We start from the raw sequence: 18,052 nt of genomic DNA on the forward strand, positions 1-18,052 counted from the left end.
CCAGACATGTTCTACCCCAGCACCCCAAATTGTTGCATGGCCATGAAATCTCCTGTCGGAGACCAACAAGTGGAAAACTCTGGTTCAATGGTGAAAAAGAAACTCTGGTGAATTTCCTCTCTGACCCCCTCAGGCAAGGAAAACCAGGTCCAAGAGATCACATGAAGCACGTGTTATCTGTGAAAACACTTACCTTCTATATGATGTGATCACTGCCCCAGTCAAGACCTGGCTCAGCTCTCTCTTCAAGGCATACAGTGTCAACTGAGCTCAGGAGCCAGAAATGTATTCCAGCGACTCACTAGTCTCTGGGAAAAGAAGACCCTCCTAACATTAATTCTATTCCAACTTTTATTTATCCCTCAATCAAATTCATTAAAATCACATTATCTGGCCATGATTAAATTGCAGTTTGTTAGGATCGTGAGTGCAAAATGGTTGCTGAATTTCCTACATCAAACAGCTTTAATAGCTGTAAAGCCCTTTAGAATATTTTGACGCCCTGAAAGTAGCTAGATAAATGCATATCAGAGTTGAGAAACATGCCCCCTGGTCCTCCCTAATTTGAAGCTTGGCTAAAAGCTTCAATACTGCGGATGCTGGAATCTCAAACCAAAGAGAAAATGCTGGAAAATCTCAGCAGGTCTGGCAGCATCTGTAGGGAGAGAAACAAGCTAACCTTTTGAGTCGAGATGACCCTTTGTCAAAGCTAAAAGGCATAGAAAGTGGGATATATTCATAACAAATGTGCGGTAATGCCTTTTGGAAGGTCTAATGCAGGTAGGGAATATACAGTGAATGGTAGAACCCTCAAGAGTATTGACAGTCAGAGAGATCTAGAGGTACAGGTCCACAGGTCACTGAAAGGGGCAACACCAGGTGGAAAAGGTAGTCAAGAAGGCATACGGCATGCTTGCCTTCATTCCTTCATTGGCCGGGGCAATGAGTATAAGAATTGGCAAGTCATGTTGCAGCTGTATAGAACCTTAGTTAGGCCACACTTGGAGTATAGTGTTCAATTCTGGTCGCCACACTACCAGAAGGATGTGGAGGCTTTAGAGAGGGTGCAGAAGAGATTTACCAGGATGTTGCCTGGTATGGAGGGCATTAGCTATGAGGAGAGGTTGAATAAACTCGGTTTGTTCTCACTGGAATGACGGAGGTTGAGGGGCAACCTGATAGAGGTCTACAAAATTATATGGGGCATAGACAGAGTGGATAGTCAGAGGCTTTTTCCCAGGGTAGAGGGGTCAATTACTAGGGGGCATAGGTTTAAGGTGCGAGGGGCAAGGTTTAGAGGAGATGTACGAGGCTGGTTTTTTTACACAGGGGGTAGTGGGTGCCTGGAACTCACTACCGGAGGAGGTGGTGGAAGCAGGGAAGATAGAGACATTTAAGGGGCAACTTGACAAATACATGAATAGGATGGGAATAGAGGGATACAGACCCAGGAAGTGTAGAAGGTTTTAGTTCAGGCGGGCAGCATGGTCGGCACAGGCTTGGAGGGCCAAAGGGCCTGTTCCTGTGCTGTACTTTTCTTTGTTCTTCTTTGTTCTTTGTACTGAGGGGTGGGGGAAATGAAAGATGAGTCATAGCCATAGAACCAAAGGAAAAGAGTGCTAATGGCCACAGAAACCAAGGGAAAAGAGTGCTAATGGCAGTCCCCAGAGAGAATAAAAGGTATGAACAGCCAAACAGCAAAGGGGGTGCTGATGTCGTCTGGCGTGATGACCTCAACCTCTCAGAGTCTGAGCGTCAACTCTCAGATACTCCCTCCTACCTTCCCCTGGACCATGACTAGACCACTGAACATCAAGCCATTATCTCCAACATCGTTAGTGACCTAATTTCCTCCAGAGGCTTCCAACCTCATAGTCCCCCAACAGCCCGCTTTTACCTACTTCACAAAATCCTCAAAAAAGACTGTCTCGGCAGGCCCATTGTGTCAGCATGCTCCTGCCCCACCAAACTTATTTCCTCTTATCTTGAATCCATCCTCCTTCCCCTGGTCTATTCCCTCCCCCACCTACATACGGGCTCCTCTGATGGCCTGCGTCATATTGACAGCTTCAAGTTTGCAGGCCCCAACCGCCTCCTATGGATGTGCAATCTCTCTACACCGCCATCCCACACCAGGATGGTCTGAGAGCTCTTTGCTTCTTTCTCGAAAAGAGGCCTGGATAATTCCCATCTGCTGCCACTCTCCTCCGCCTGGCTGAACTCGTTCTATCTCTCAACAACAACTCCTTTAACTCATCCCACTTTCTCCAAATCAAAGGTGCAGCAATGGATACCCACATGGGTTCTAGCTATGCTTGCCTCTCTATGGGGTATGTGGAATACTCCTTGTTCCAGGCCTACTTGGGCCCCCTCCCACAACTCCTTTACCGATACATCAATGACTATTTTGGTGCCGCTTCATGCTCTTGTCTGGACCTGGAGAAATTCATCAACTTCGCTTCCAGTTTCCACCCCTTCATCACATTCACCTCCCTTCCCTTCCTTGACCTTGCTGTCTCAATTTCCAGCAACTGAGTATCTACTGATATCCATTACAAGCCCACTGACTCCCACAGCTATCTGGACTACAGCTCTTTGCACCCAACACCCTTGTAAGGACTCCATCCCTTTCTCTCAGCTCCTTCGCCTCCATCGCATTTGTTCCAATGATGCCCCTTTCCAAAGTGCTGCTTCGAAAATGTGTTCCTTCTTCCTCAACTGGGATTTCCCACCTACAGTTGCTGACAGGGACCTCAACAGAGAGCAGCCCATCACCCCCGCCACTACCCTCGCCCCCTTCCCTCCCTCCCTCCCACCCTAAACTATCTCCCACTTTTTATGCCTTTTAGCTTTGACAAAGGGTCATCTGGACTCAAAACTTGTTAGCTCTTTTCTCTCCCTCCAGATGCTGCCAGACCTGCTGAGATTTTCCAGCATTATCTCTTTTGGATAGCTAGGTTGATCTTTTCCTGCGTGTCATTCTTGTATATCTTTTATGATAAATAATTTCATAAATAAGGATACACTTGTTAGAATCTTTGGATCATTGCTAAAATGCATAATTGTTTTTTTAAAAAAGTGTCATTAACCCAGAAGGATTTGACTACCACATTAGCAGAGTCACAGATCAATTTGCTGAGGGTTGTGCAATTGGTGTTGTTTTTAGTGGATTTTTCAAAAGGCCTAATAGGTTAAAATTGGTTAAAAGTAAAAGGGACAGTGGCAGTGTGGATACAAACTTGGCTAAGGGCCAAAAGCAGAGCAGTAGTGAATGGTTGTTTTTCAGACTGAGGGGAGCAAACAGTGATGTTGATTAGGTGTCGATATTTATCAATAATTCTGGTTTGCGTCCACAAGCTATAATTTAAAAGTTTGCAGACGGCTTGAAACTTGGAAAAGCACAAAAGAGTGAGTTGGACAGCAGATTTCAGGAGACATTGGGCAGAATTCTCCTGGCCTTCCTGCCAGCAGGAACTTCTGCCCCCCCCCCCGGGATTCCCGATGGTATCACGGATGAGGAATGTAAACCACCGTTGGGTATGGAAAATCCCGCCACCGGCCGATGGCGACTCGACTCTGCCACGGGAAATCCCGGCATGGGGAGGCGAGAGAATTCAGCCCTTAGATTAACTAGTGAAATGGACAACTCCATGGTAGATAAGATTTACTGCAGAGAAGTGTGAAATTATATATTTTGGAAGGAAATAAGAAAAATATAAATCCTACCATTTTAAAATGGGTGCAGAAACAGAGAATGTGGGTTTACGCAGAGAAAAGTAGCGAAAAGTTGGCAGTTTAAAAAGACGTTCGGTATCCTTGGATTTCTTAATAGAGGCATAGATCACGTTAGGAAATAGAGATAGTTTTAAGTATGCTTTATTTGCATTTTGTGGGTGTTAGGAACAAGATATAGCTTTCAATTTAACTTGCATTCCTGTATGTGTGTGTTAAGGGAGAACTTGAGGTTTAATTTGACTGTAAAATATGTCTGCATTCTAATGAGACTTTACAACTCTTAAAGGGAAGTTAAAAGAAAAACAAAGTAGAAAAATAAACAATACAGTTGCTTTGCAACAGGAGATTGGAGCGAGCAATTCGCAGATAGGGTGAACCAGAAGGAAGCAGCATTTTGTAGAAAGTGCCAGAACAGACAGGACATGGAACGGGACAGACAGTAAGTCCCAAACTAAAACAAAAGCCAAAGCTCGGGAGTGGAACAGGAGAACGGTCCCAAAAAGACTTTCTAGCCATAGGAAAAGAACAGGAATCTGGAAGAAGTCCTGTCAAGTGAAGTCAAGAGTGAGGAGCAGAGCAAGGGTCCAGGTAGAAGACTGAAAGCAAAAGAGGCTTGCAAGAAGCCAGAAGATCCACTACGACAGTCGAACTGCAACTTTTTACTTTGACCCTGTGAAGGACGGGTGTTCTGTTTGTTACAGCGTGTGTGTGGAAGGCAAAGCTTGAATGCATGTGGTGACAAGGAAATGGAAACCTTGGAGGTGGGTCCATGTTGAAGGTGTCCAAATGAACGCATAGTTTGGGAGGAAATTCTAACGCGAGTTCTTTGAGAATGGAGAGTGGAAACCCAAATTAAAAGACAGAGCATCTGTGAATGCAGCTGGGTTACAGTGTGACAAGCATCTGGGGGAGTTGATGAGAGAAATCCAAAGCATCTGTTACTTGGTTTTGGAGGGTGGTGTGTCTGATCATAGGTTAGTTTACATGGGCTGTGTACTTATCGTGAACATGAGAGTATAAGATCGATTTTGTAACTTGTGTTATCCTTACGAATCTGTAAAGGTATAGTTAAGAACAAAGAAAATGACAGCACAGGAACAGGCCCTTCAGCCCTCCCAGCCTGCGCCGATCCAGATCCTTTATCTAAACCTGTCGCCTATTTTCCAAGGATCTACTTCCCTCTGTTCCCCGCCCGTTCATATATCTGTCCAGATGCATCTTAAATGATGTTATCGTGCCCGCCTCTCCCACCTCTGCTGGCAAAGCATTCCAGGCACCCACCACCCTCTGCGTAAAAAACTTTCCAAGCACATCTCCCTTAAACTTTCCCCCTCTCAGCTTGAAATCGTGACCCCTTGTAATTGACCCCCCCATTCTTGGAAAAAGCTTGTTGCTATCCACCCTGTCCATACCTCTCATAATTTTGTAGACCTCAATCAGGACCCCCCTCAACCTCCGTCTTTCCAACAAAAACAATCCTAATCTACTCAACCTTTCTTCATAGCTAGCACCCTCCATACCAGGCAACATCCTAGTTGATGTGAAGGAGTAATGTAAACTGGTCCAATCTTTACTTGTTTAATAAATGTGTTATTGTTTGGTTAAAACGTTCATCATCTGACCCCTGTGACTAATCCCCCCCAAAAAGTTAGGATCTATCAAGCCGGGTTCCACCTTTGGATCTGACTTGTCTAGTAGTAACATCAGCTGGCATGATAACAAGTACAAGAACAGGGAAGTTATGCCAAACCTTTAGAATTCACGGGTTAGGTTTCAGGAGTATTGTTACCGATTCGGGTCAACAAACTTTAGGAAGAATGTGAAGGCTTTTAGAGAGTGCAGATGCAATTTACTAGAATCGTATCAGAGGTGAGGGTTTTCAATTATGTGACTAGACTAGAGAAGCTGGATTGTTCTTCTTATAGCAGAGAAGGTTGAGGGGAAATTTAGCTGAGATATTTAAATTCATGAAGGGTTTTGATAAGAGTAAGTATGGAGAAATTATTTCCATTTGCTAAAAATCACTAACCAGAGGACATAGATTTAAGAGCCAGAGGTGAGATGAGGAGAACTTTTTTTTTTGCTGCAAGTTACTTTAATCTGCAAAAACGGTCGCAGAAACAGATTCAATCGTAACTTCAGATGAGAACTGGATGGATACTTGAAGAGGATAAAATCGGCTATGGGGAAAGAGCAGGGGAATGAGACTCACTGGAGGGGGGGTTTGAAGTGTACATCTGACTACAATATTCAGCTAAAATATGGCAGGACAGAAGGTGGCAAGGACCATACATTCCACCAAGGCACTTCTGTGTTGGCTAATTAATTATGCAGCAATAACTAAGGTGAGGTAATCATGTGAGGTCACCATGTTGTTTTTAAACACAAGGAATAGATGACAAAAAGTAATAACCTCCCAGACAACTAACTCCAAGGTGGACATCACACTAGTTCAGCCCTGTGAAATTTGTTTTCTTCCATTGCCTCAGGCGTTCTGCTATCATAGATGTTTACGCTCTGATGCAACATGAAAACTGCACTTACTGTAGATTTGAAAGAGTCATCATAGCATTGACCCTTTGATCCACAGTACAAAAGTTAGGTTTTCTAAATCAAATTGCTGCTTGTGGAAGGCTTTGTAAGTATTGTGCATAAAATATATTTCCAGTGCTGTGCCGCTGCACAGACAGTTATGAAAATGTCCTGACAAAACTGCACGTTCATCATTTGGAACCATGTCTCAGGTCTATCTTCCACCAGTCAGCTGTGATCCTTTCAGGATAGATGGCATCTAGAGCAGCCAAAAACAAGACAAAGACGTTCCTGTTTAATTCCCAATCAGATGGTTTAAGTCAACCTTATTCAAATTAATTTCCTTACAATGCTGCAAATTTGTGCTGACCATCACCTAGATTGCCATGATGCAGTTAATTAATTAAAACTCTTCAGTGTGTGGTCCAGTGGACTATTGCACATTTGACAAGTCCTTAATCTAGGTCAAAGAAGTATCAGCCCAAAAAACTCATAATTCAGCACCAGGTTTTGGAGTCGCCACTGGGAGTAGTTAAAATCAACATTAATGCATTGTAATGCCTCCAGCTCAGGTAGGGATTCAGCCACATCATATTGAACTTGTAAAGGAAACTTGAAGCTGAATTTGATCTGTGCTGCAAATGACTAGAAATGCGCGATATTGACCACGAGTGCAAATCTTCTATAACATAGCACTCACACCCATGAATCTAATCAAAAGAATAAATTTTTTAAACTTTCAATCTGAAACATTTAAATAAAAGCAGCATTGCTTAAAACTCAAAACTATAAATGCAAATTTCAATACACTGCAGGAACTGCAGTAGTTTAAGGCAACAGGTCATCGCCACACTCTCAAGGGCTACTAAGGATCTTCTTGCTAGTGATGCGTAAATCTCAAGAATGTCCTACAAGGAAACCTTGCAAAGAGGTGTTAATTTCAACTGAATAAGCTGCCAAAAGGGAATTGGATATATACTGCAACTGAAAAGGATGAATTTGCAGGGCAATGAGGAAAGAGTAGGGGTATGTGCATCTAATTGCCGAGCTCTTTCATAGAACTGACACAGACATAACAGGCTAAATGGACCCTTTCTATGATGTTCGATTATAAGCTGGAAGTGAAACATACCGGCGGAGGTGCTGGAGGCTCGAGATGTCGACCCAGGAAGGATAGTAAACGTCGCCACATTAGTCCACTGCCAAGAAACATTATTCCAGTTATCAACCAGAAGAGCCGAGGGTCCTGAAGACAAATGAAAGAAAATGGTATCATGGTCGCTGCTGATTGACCAGGTGAACTACAATGTGAGGAAAAATTTTCCTTTACATAGCGAGTGGTTAGGATCTGGAAGCACTGTCTGAAAGTGTGGTGGAGGCAGATTCAATCATGGCTTTCAGAAGGGAACTGGATAGGCACCTGAAGAGAAAACAAACTCTAGGTGTGCATGGAAAACATTGGGGAGTGGGGCTAGCTGATTAGCTATTGCAGAGAACCAGCAGGATCATGCTGGGCTGAATGGCCCTCTTCTGTGCTATCATCATTCTATGATTCATTGGAATCCGAAATAAGCATCGGTGTCAGGTTAGTGCAACTGAAGAAATATCAAAGGGCCTGTGTAAAAAAAACAAGCTTCTTTGGAGAAAATATATCACTGCTTTGATTGCTATTATTGTGAGATATCATATTTATTGCAATACAAAATTGCCTTTTCTTTTGCGGATAAACAATAAACATTGTCCGAACTCCAGTAGTTGGAGTGCATGTCGTCCCAACATTGCCATCTACTGCTATATTAACATATAACACATAGATTACATGACAACCATATCAGAATAGATACGGTCAGAGCAAGTCATTGAACAACTAGGTTTATACCCCATTTCAGTTCCCATTAATCAGAGTGGGTGCACCCATGGCAGAAGGAAACTTGAGCTGCCACTGTTTGATTACACTTGTATTGGAATGGGACTAAGCACTAGTAGATGAGGAATAGAATTTACTCCCGATGCATTTATAAGAAACACAATTAAGGGAGTGGGAAAGAGCAAGGAGTTTGTCCTTTTAGGTTGCGAAAGGCATTAGCGGCATGGGTGAGGGAAGGGGCCTGGTATAGCAGAACTGGATCTAGCTATGGAAGAGGGGAGATGGTACGGGTTGGAAAGGGAAAGAAGCTGTGGGGACAGGTAATGGTGAAACTGTGGGCTGTGGTGCACTGTTAGAGTAAATGAAACAGGAAGAAAAAAGCAAGCATGGGAGAGGAGGAATCAAGGTCTACATATATAGTTCAAAGGGGCAGTAATAGGAGTAACGAGCTGGTAGGAAGGCTGAAGGGATCTGGAAGCAAGGCAGATAATGCAAGATTGGTCATGGGCCTGTGAAGCGAGTTGCTGAGGATTGTGGGCCACATCTTTATGCATCCACCCCTCATCTAGCCCAAAAGGAAAGAGAAAATAGAAGAAAGGAAGGGCGGAAGGGTAAGCTGATGGCACAATAGGCCAAATAGTTTTATTTTGTGTTTTATGAGCCTTTAGATTTGCGTTGGTTAACTCTAGTTGGGAATCTTCATTTCCAAATACATGAGGCACAAATCATTTATACGTATGAACTATTTGATGTTCATCTTTAGCTGAGTGTTTTAGTCTTCAATGGATATTGGGCAGGATTCTCCGCCCGGAGACTCTGGGCAGGATTCTCCGTTGCCCAATGCCGATATCGTAATCGGCGATCGGGCGGAGAATCCTGTTTACGACTGAATTGGGGTGGCGCCTGTTTTCAGATGCTCCGCCCCCTCCAAAACGGCGTCATCGATGAGTACGCCGCACGCCTTTGGGACAGCCTCAGGACGTTCCCTCAAGGCCCTCCCCCAATGTTCCGCCCCCGATGGGCCGGGTTCCCGATGGCGTGGGGCACATGTGCTCTCAGTTTTTGTGAACTCGGCGGGGCGATGTGTCCATCATAAAAATAGATATTTCTCCCCGACATAGCCTCAAAATTGGAGAATCCAGCCCTATGTTCTCCCGGTGGAGCTGAATCGCTTGTGGTTTGCACTGGCACCCAGAAGCGATTCACTCTCGCCAGTCATGCATGACAGGGATTGCATTCAATCACAAATCCCGCTGCCATTTTGAATGGACAGTCCGATACGGAGGTCCGGCAGCTGCTCCCCCCCTCCAAACAACGTAAATCCTGCCCCCCCCCCCGACAGGTGGTGGCATCCACCGTCCCCCCGCATCACCACAGGAATTGTTGGGCCATCTCCCCCCCTCCCCCACACAGAACATGCATATGAGGGTGACCCCCTCTAGAGACCCCATCAGAGACCTTCATTAGACCCTGCCAACAAAGACCCCCATCAAACTCCACCTCCCCCCACCAGAGATCCCCAGAGACTCCCCATAACAAGGAATCCCCCATAACAGGGAACACCCCCATATCAGAGAACACCTCCATACTGAAAATCTAGTTATGATTTCCAGCTCATGGCCATATCAAAAGCAGTTTACTGCTTTCTGCTGAGAAAGAGGAAGAGAAAGGACTCAACTCCTAGGTGTTTATAGATTTTGTGGTTAGTTTCACAGCAAAATACTTTAAATCCATTCAATCGTGAAGGGAAATGAAAGTAATCAATCCAGACATCTGCCAGTCTGAAAACTGACATTTACAGCTACTAAAAGCTTTTCTCTTTGAAGTGAATAGAAGCCTTGCAGATCAAAGTATCTGAGGGGTTTTAAAGCCTTGTGAAGTGGTTTTGCCTTTCTATTAAGTCACAGCTGCCGCATTGTGGACATCTGGCCGAGGCAGCGGGTGTAAGGTACAGGTGAGTGAAAAAGCAGTGATGTTTCACTGTTTCTGCCTGGACTGTTCTTTAGCTTCCAGGCAGGGGTGACTGATGAGGGTTCCCTGTTATGGGCGGAAGGGTTGGGGGCTCCAGTGATGGGGGGGTGGGGATCTGGTTGTTTGGGAGGGGGAGCTGTTGAAGATGGGTCTGGTGGGTGGGGTGGGCAGGATTTACATTGTGGTGTGCAGGAGGGGGGGGGGGGGGGGAGGCTCCGATGAACTTTTGGGGTACCGACCTTGAATATTTACCCCCTTAGCTCACCGAGCGGTCCACCACATCAGGGCCACACTGGGAAATACTTGCACCCATTTACATCCATGTGAATCCCGGCCTAGAGGTCCGGAGATTCATGGCAGCATGGAGAATCCAATTTCCAGCCCATTCATTGGATGGAAATGGGTTATTTTGACCTATTTGCATCCTCCACTGGTGCGGGGCGCGAACCTCGAAGCTGCCACCTGCAGGCGACTGGAGCATTAGAAATGTATTACCGCCTAATTTTTCCCCGTTGCTGGATTCTCCGCCTCATTGGGAACACCGCTATCGGTGGCAAGCGACCGAGAATCCAGCCCCTTATTTTTTCTGTGACTGACCTCTTTCCACTCTGGCACTGGAAGAACCTTTTTAAATTATGTTCTTTTTCTTCGCAAAAACCACTGTGAGAATTTCAAAGAGGGAAATCGAAAACAGCAACTTGCAGAGGTGCTTTGTCTATTGGTACATTAAAGCCAATGGGTCAAAACATTCAGCGTAGCATCCATCATGCTAATAGGTGACAGTGTAATGTATGTGACTTTACATTGCAGTAACATAACATAAACCTACGTCAACCTGCAGCTTCATTTTTTCCAAGCTAAGCTACTTGCAGTTCCTCACTAGCAGCCAAGAGCCATTGAAGCAACAGGCACATCTCAAGCACAGGTGACTCACACTCAAGTCAGCTGATTACTATTTCTGCAACCCGAGGTCTGCAGTCTGGCCCCAGTTCATTGGTGATGTCGGCAAGCAACACTGCACATTAAATAGTTCTCACCTCTTGAAAGGAAGAATCTAAATTCATACCAAAGGCAACTCCTAGTATTCCAAAGAGGGAAATTGAAAACGTTCCCATTGTCAATTGGAGGCTCAGACGCATCATCACATTACGGTGGCTGCAGAAAACCAAAACTAATTAGTGCACACTCATCAGTTCCCATAGGTGCATGTTCCACAGTAAAACAACACAATGGGCATCAAGTCTACATGAGCCCCTTTAAATTTCACTTTTAGGGGTGGCACGATGGCACAGTCGTTAGCACTGCTGCCTTACCGTGCCAGGGACCCGGGTTCGATTCCAGGTGACTGTCTGCGTGGAGTTTGCATATTCTCCCCTTGTCTTCATGGGACTCCTCCAGGTGCTCCAGTTTCCTCCCACAGTCCAAAGATGTGCAGGTTAGGTGGATTGACCATGCTAATTGGCCCTTAGTGTCCAGGGATGAGCAGGTTACGGGGATAGGGAAGGGGCTGGGCTAGGTAGGGAGCTCTTTCAGAGGGTTGGTGCAGACCCGATGGGCTGAATAGTCTCCTTCTGCACTGTAGGGATTCTATGATTCTAAATATCCATGCAATAATTTGAAAGTAGAAGGGTGATTTGGACCCTAAACATTACCTTTGTTTCTCTCCTGAGGTGCTGCCAGACCGGCTGAGTTTATCCAACATTTTCTGGTTCTATTCCAATAGAAAGCAATTTTTTTTCTCCCCTGTTATCAGGTTAGACACAATTTTAACATCTAGGAAATAACTAGTTTCTAGGCTTACAACATTGGGAGCCCCAACTGATCTTTTCAGCCCAATTTCTAAGAGTGCTGCCCTCATAGGGCATCTTAAAAAAACTTGTATGCACACAGCACCTTCAATATAGGAAAAGCATCCCACAGAACATTCACAGAAGAGGGCAGAGGAAAAGATACGAGGAGGAGAGTTTCGGAGGGTACAAGTGTCCAAATGTTTGGTTAAAGAGGAAGATCTTTGTTGTGTTATGTACTCTGGGATAACACAGGCTGCAACTCAATGCAGCTTTGACCAAAAGATACTCCAGACTTTAAGTAAGTTCAATATGATTTTTTGAACCATTAGCACAGTTCTCTATGAGTTCAACTCTCCTGCTGATCTTGCTATTGTAACTCAATCTAACTAACCAGTCTGCTCTCAGCCACGTGGTGGGTGTGATGCTTCTGATCTGCACCTGTCCTACTCTCTAAGTGTTGCCTGTGGAAAGAGACAGAACATGTGTGCCCTGTCCTTATATATGGGTTGTGTAATGCCCCCATGTGGTAGTGTCACCTCTGGGTGTCCTGACTGCCCATTGGTTGTGTCCTATTCAATGTGTTCATTAGCTGTATGTCTGCGTATCATGACGTCTCTGGTGCTCCCTCTAGTGTTTACTTAGTTGTAGTATATTTACATTGACTCCTTGTGTATTTACAGTGATGCATATCACCACAGTCTTAAGGGAAAAGTAGGGAGAAAATTGGAGACCATGGAACCTGTTTGAAGATACAGTCACCATTGGTGAGGAAAAGAGGGGGCAATGCTAAAGAGGCCAGAGTTAAAGGAATGCAGAGTTCAATGGAGTTTGCAATGGTGGGTAGGAAGAGATAAAGGAATAGATATATTTAAACACCAAAGATGAGATTTAAAATCCCAGAATGGTGTGAAGTGCAATATTTCAAAAGCAAATAAGGGAGTGCAGAGCTAGCACCATCCCAGATTTAATAATGGAGGTAGGCAGATAATAGCCGATAGCATGAGCAAATGCTCTCTACAATGTAGAAAGGGAGCGCACAAGCAGATTACAATAAGCCTGAGAGGTAATCATACAGGTAGTGAAAATGATTCCGACCAATATTATGTGACCCTTTCCTGGAAAGCAGGTGTGGGCGAATGTTAGTGAAGAAACAGATGCGAAGATTGTCTGTCTCTCTGGGTCTACGGAGAATATCAACAACTGGGGTAAGGAACCAAGTTACAAATAAAAAAGACCACAAAAGCATTGGACAGAAAGAGGCAATTGTAGTCAGTTCTAATAGCAATAATGGAGCACAGAAATAGTCCACATAGCGCATTGTCTTTGTACTGACAATAGTTATTAATAATGATGCACTGCATTACTTTCTCAAGACATGCTTTGTTGAAAAAAAGTTGTTTCATATGCATAAAACAAAAAAGAGCTAAATATACATCTCATCAAATCTCAGGTTTATTGGTTTCCCTCAGCTGTCATCTTTACAACCACATCATTAGGAAGCGGGGGGTTATTTTCACAACATTTCAAGAAGGCAAAGATCTTTCTTTCATCAAAAAGAGCAACGGGCTGGATTCACCGATTTTGAGGCTAAGTGCCAATGCCTGCGTGGGAACTGTGACATTTGAAGATAGAAAAATCAGCGTTGAACCGTCACCGATCTTACGACCGGTGAGGGGCTGGCAGCCGCGCTGAGTAAAACTCGTGGCTCCCACGACAAAAACAGCTGGAGAATAGCCGGGTCCGTGGCCACACATTCGTATGGCGACGACCTACGGCGGTCGTGCCATAAAACATGGCACCGGCCGTGTGCAGACCCGACCTGCCAAATACTGCCCCCCGGCCACCATCCACCAGTCCTCGCGGAAGCACCTCCCGGCCAGTGGCAGGGCCCTCGGCCGACTGTGGCAGTGCTGGGCACAGCCCGCAGCCGCCATGCCAGGTTCCCGACCGCACTGTCGGGAACTCGGCCCATCGGCAATGGAGTATCGGGGAGGCCCCGGAGAATAGAGGGTCAGGCTCGCTAATGATATGCCAACGGTGCTTAAACAACACGTGGCAAGCGACGCATTTTCGGAGTGCTGGAGGTTCCCAATTTGGCGTCAAACCGGCTCTGACCGCAATTTTGGCATCGGAGGCTATTCTCCGCTCAATCGCGTTTCGTGATTTCAGCGTCAGCCGACGGTGAATCCTGTCCAACATTTCCAATTGAAACCTTTCGACAAAATTGCCAGAAATCCAAGGGACCAATTGCACAGGATTGCTTTTGTTTTCAAAGATGTTTAGTAGTAATGAAATTCTGCTTCTTATGGAATATAGTGTTGAAAGGAATAGTTTCATAGAATCATTGCAGAACAGAGGTTACCCATTTGGTCCATCATAGCTGTGCTTTTTTTCTATTCATTCATGAGATGTTGGCGTCGCTGGCTGGACCAACATTTATTGCCCATTCCTAATTGCCCCTGAACTGGCGAGCTAGGGCATTTAAGAATCAACCAGACTGCTGTGGGTCTGGGGGGTCACATGTAAGGATCGCAGAAGTGAACCAGATGGGTTTTTACAATAATTGACAATGGTTTCATGGTCATAATTAGAGTTTTGATTGCAAATTGTTCTTACATTCAAATTTCACCATCTGCTGTCATAGGATTCAAATTGGTGTCCCCAGAGGAATACGCTGGGTCTAGTCCAATGGAAATACCACCACCTACTCGAGGCAGATAAACTGGCTCTTTGAAAGTGCTAACCTCCCACCCGTGCTTTCTTCATTGATCTGCAAATGTTTCTCTTTTAAGTGTATTTTGAATACTGTTTGTATATGAAAACTCCAAGCACATTATCAACCATTATCTATTAAAACTATGAACTATTAAAACCCCAAATAGTGGTAACAAATGACAGTTTTCATTACCTTTTGATACATGTATCATTTCTATACATAATAGTTACTGAAGTTCTATCTGAAGAAATAGGTGCCATCTCCTAGTACTTTTACCCCATTACATTTAGGTAGGCAAACACATTGTTAGCCAGCCATTTCCTAACTGTGCACACACAAACAAGTTGCAACTCTCTGGCTGAAATACTAATAATTCAAAACATAGGGCGGAATTCTCTGATAATGGGGCTATGTCCCCACGCCCGCGAGAAAACGGGCACGAATCACTCTAGACTTTCTTGGAGAAAGTCCAGAGTGAGTCTCCATTTTGAAGGGAGTTAGCAGGGCCCTGGAGTGCTCCTCCCAGCTCCGGCTGACAATATGGGGCCCTGAACTTCCGGCCGCGGGTCCGTGCAACATGGCAGACCCACACAGCGGGCCGGCCCTGTAATATAGGCCCCTCCAAGATCGCATGCGCCTGCCAATCGGTAGCCCCCGATCGCAAGCCTGGCCATCCTGGAGGCCCCCCGTGACGGATCCCCCCGCCCCCACCAGAGCGGACTGGGTCCGCAGCCGCCACTCCAAGCTCCCGCCGGATGGAACTCCGCCGGATGGAACTACGCCGGCGGAACTCAGCCAATTGTCAGCGGTGAATCGCCGCAGGGGCCTCTTTTAAATGACCCAACCAGCGCTGCGTCGGCCGAGTGCACGCATCTGGCGGGAATTCCGGAGAATTGCGGGAAGGCATTGGACCCGATCGCGGGTCTGACACCCCATTCTCCGCTCCCACGCCAAGCGTGATTTGGGCACGGAGGCTCAGAGAATCCCGTCCATTGTATTTTCTTTCAAAAAGTCTTCAATGTTTTTTTAAAAATTGGCAAAAAATGTCATCCTGTCAAGAGAGTGGGTGTTTTCATTTTAATTTCCTATCAGCACATTTTCAGTGTGGATCAGTTCTTATTGTGGTCTGCAACAATTTAATTAGCATGGCAGTTTTGAGATAAAATCTGTAAGAAAATGCGGTTTGATAAAAATTCTACCTCACTGATTAAACAATTAATAATGAGGACAATACAATTGAATAAATAAAAGTCTGTGTGCACTCTCCTCATTCATAAGCAAGGGGAAGTTGCTGACATTAACCAACCTGTCCAAGTTGATAAAAATGGTGCTCTCGGAGTCATCTATTAACACCTTCAACTCTCGCAACGAATTGGCCAAGTCTTCAGCCTGTCGGTAATAGCTTTCTAGGAGCAGTTCCATCTCTTCGGCATGATCCATTCCTGTATTATTCTGGTCACTGCAAACAATGGAAGTAATGGTAATCCCCACCGACACAGCAAAAGTGCGTAAATTTAAATATCACAAGATTTCTACAGTCACTTCTCTTTTGAGACAGATCTCAAACAACTGCAATTTACAGACAGTTCAATAAACAGAATTCTTTTCAAATATGTTGATTCATAATTTTTTCATTTCATGCTACCTTTCTCAACATGAGCAGCTGCAGATTATTTATTGCCCCCCTGATTTACCCCAAAGTAGGGGAGGATGGTTCTATGTGATAATGCTATCGCCAACATTGTCTGATATTTGCATCATGAGCTGGCTTTTCATCTCCGAGTCCTGGATATTGAATTCAGCCTAAGTGTGATGATGACTTCAGCCTAAGTGGGGTTAAGCCTTCAACTGAATTCGCTTATCCAAAATCCAATTCCGACAACCAAGGAATTTCTAACGTCAAATTATCTTCAGGTGTTGCATGAGCTACAGCTCCGTTCTTATTGGATGCCATAGTGACTCATGATATGGAAAATAAAACACTTGTTTAGTAGAGTTTATCTTGGAGAAAGGGTGAAATGTACCATTATGGCAAGGCAGGAGAACCATACATCAAGTATGGAATTCATATCTAATTTCATCAACATTCGCACCACCTAAGTGTCAGGCAATGACCATCTCCAACAAGAGAGGATCGAACTAACGCCCCTTGACGTTTAATGGCATTACCATCGCTGAATCCCTCACTATCGAAGTCCTGGGGGTTACCATTGACTAGTCATTATAAATAATGTGGCTGGGAGAGCAGGTCAAAGGCTAGGAATCCTGCGGAAAGGAACTCACCTCCTGAACTTCCCAGAACATGTCCCCCACCTATACGGCGCAAATCAGGAGTGTAATGGAATACTCTCCACTTGCCTGGATGACTGCAGCTCCAACAACACTCAAGAAGCTCAATACCATCCATGACAAAGCAGCCCGCTTGAGTCCTTCCCCTTCCAAAAACATTCACTCCCTCCACCACTGACGGACAGTGACAGCCGTGTGTACCATCTACAAGATGCACTGCAGGAACTCAGCAAGATTCCTTAGGCAGCACCTTCCAAATCCACGACCAATACCATCTAGAGGGACAAGGGCAGCAGATACCTGGAAACGCCACCACCTGGAGTCTCCACTCCAAGTCACTCAACACTCTGACTTAGAAATACCATTCCTTCGCTGTCATAGAACATAGAACTGTACAGCACAGAACAGGCCCTTCGGCCCTCGATGTTGTGCCGAGCAATGATCACCCTACTCAAACCCCGTATCCACCCTATACCCGTAACCCAACAACCCCCCCCCCTTAACCTTACTTTAAAGGACACCACAGGCAATTTAGCATGGCCAATCCACCTAACCCGCACATCTTTGGACTGTGGGAGGAAACCGGAGCGCCCGGAGGAAACCCACGCACACACGGGGAGGACGTGCAGACTCCGCACAGACAGTGACCCAGCCGGGAACCGAACCTGGGACCCTGGAGCTGTGAAGCATTTATGCTAACCACCATGCTACCGTGCTGCCCCTGGGGAATGTCGCTGGGGAAAAATCCTTAATTTACTCTCTAATAGCACCGGGGGTGTATCTATCCCTCAGGGCCAGCAGCGGTTCAAGAGTCAGCTCACCACCACCTTCTGAAGGGCAATAAGGGGTGGGCAATAAATGCTGGCCTAACCAGTGACACGCACATTCCAAAATCCAAATTTGAAAAACACGTGGAAATTTAAACTGAAATATGGAACAGCAAACATATGGCTCAAGACCACCAGCACTATTAATCAGGTGCAATAAGCTGGTCACAATCTTCTCTCACATCATGTGTGAAGCTAGATGATGAATGCCAGATAACTACTCAATACTGAGGATAAACACAGCAGAATCCATCCTGTACACACACACAAACATTTCCAGGCTTGATTAAAAAATAAAAAGTTATCTATTTATAATATATAACTT

The 18,052-nt window shown here is 45.2% G+C and overlaps 1 protein-coding gene across 1 annotated transcript in view; it reads right to left on the reverse strand.

The window, feature by feature from the left end:
* Positions 1–5,807: 5,807 nt before the first annotated feature.
* The window catches only part of mrs2 (magnesium transporter MRS2), a 30,185-nt gene continuing 17,940 nt past the window's right edge, over positions 5,808–18,052 (reverse strand). The window contains 5 exon segments of the mRNA XM_038796953.1: positions 5,808–6,484; positions 6,487–6,526; positions 7,400–7,513; positions 11,143–11,260; positions 15,918–16,070. Coding sequence (XP_038652881.1) covers positions 6,459–6,484; positions 6,487–6,526; positions 7,400–7,513; positions 11,143–11,260; positions 15,918–16,070 — 451 coding nt within the window. The 3' untranslated portion in view covers positions 5,808–6,458.

This window comes from Scyliorhinus canicula, chromosome 5, assembly GCF_902713615.1.
Source record: "Scyliorhinus canicula chromosome 5, sScyCan1.1, whole genome shotgun sequence".
NCBI lineage: Eukaryota > Metazoa > Chordata > Chondrichthyes > Carcharhiniformes > Scyliorhinidae > Scyliorhinus > Scyliorhinus canicula.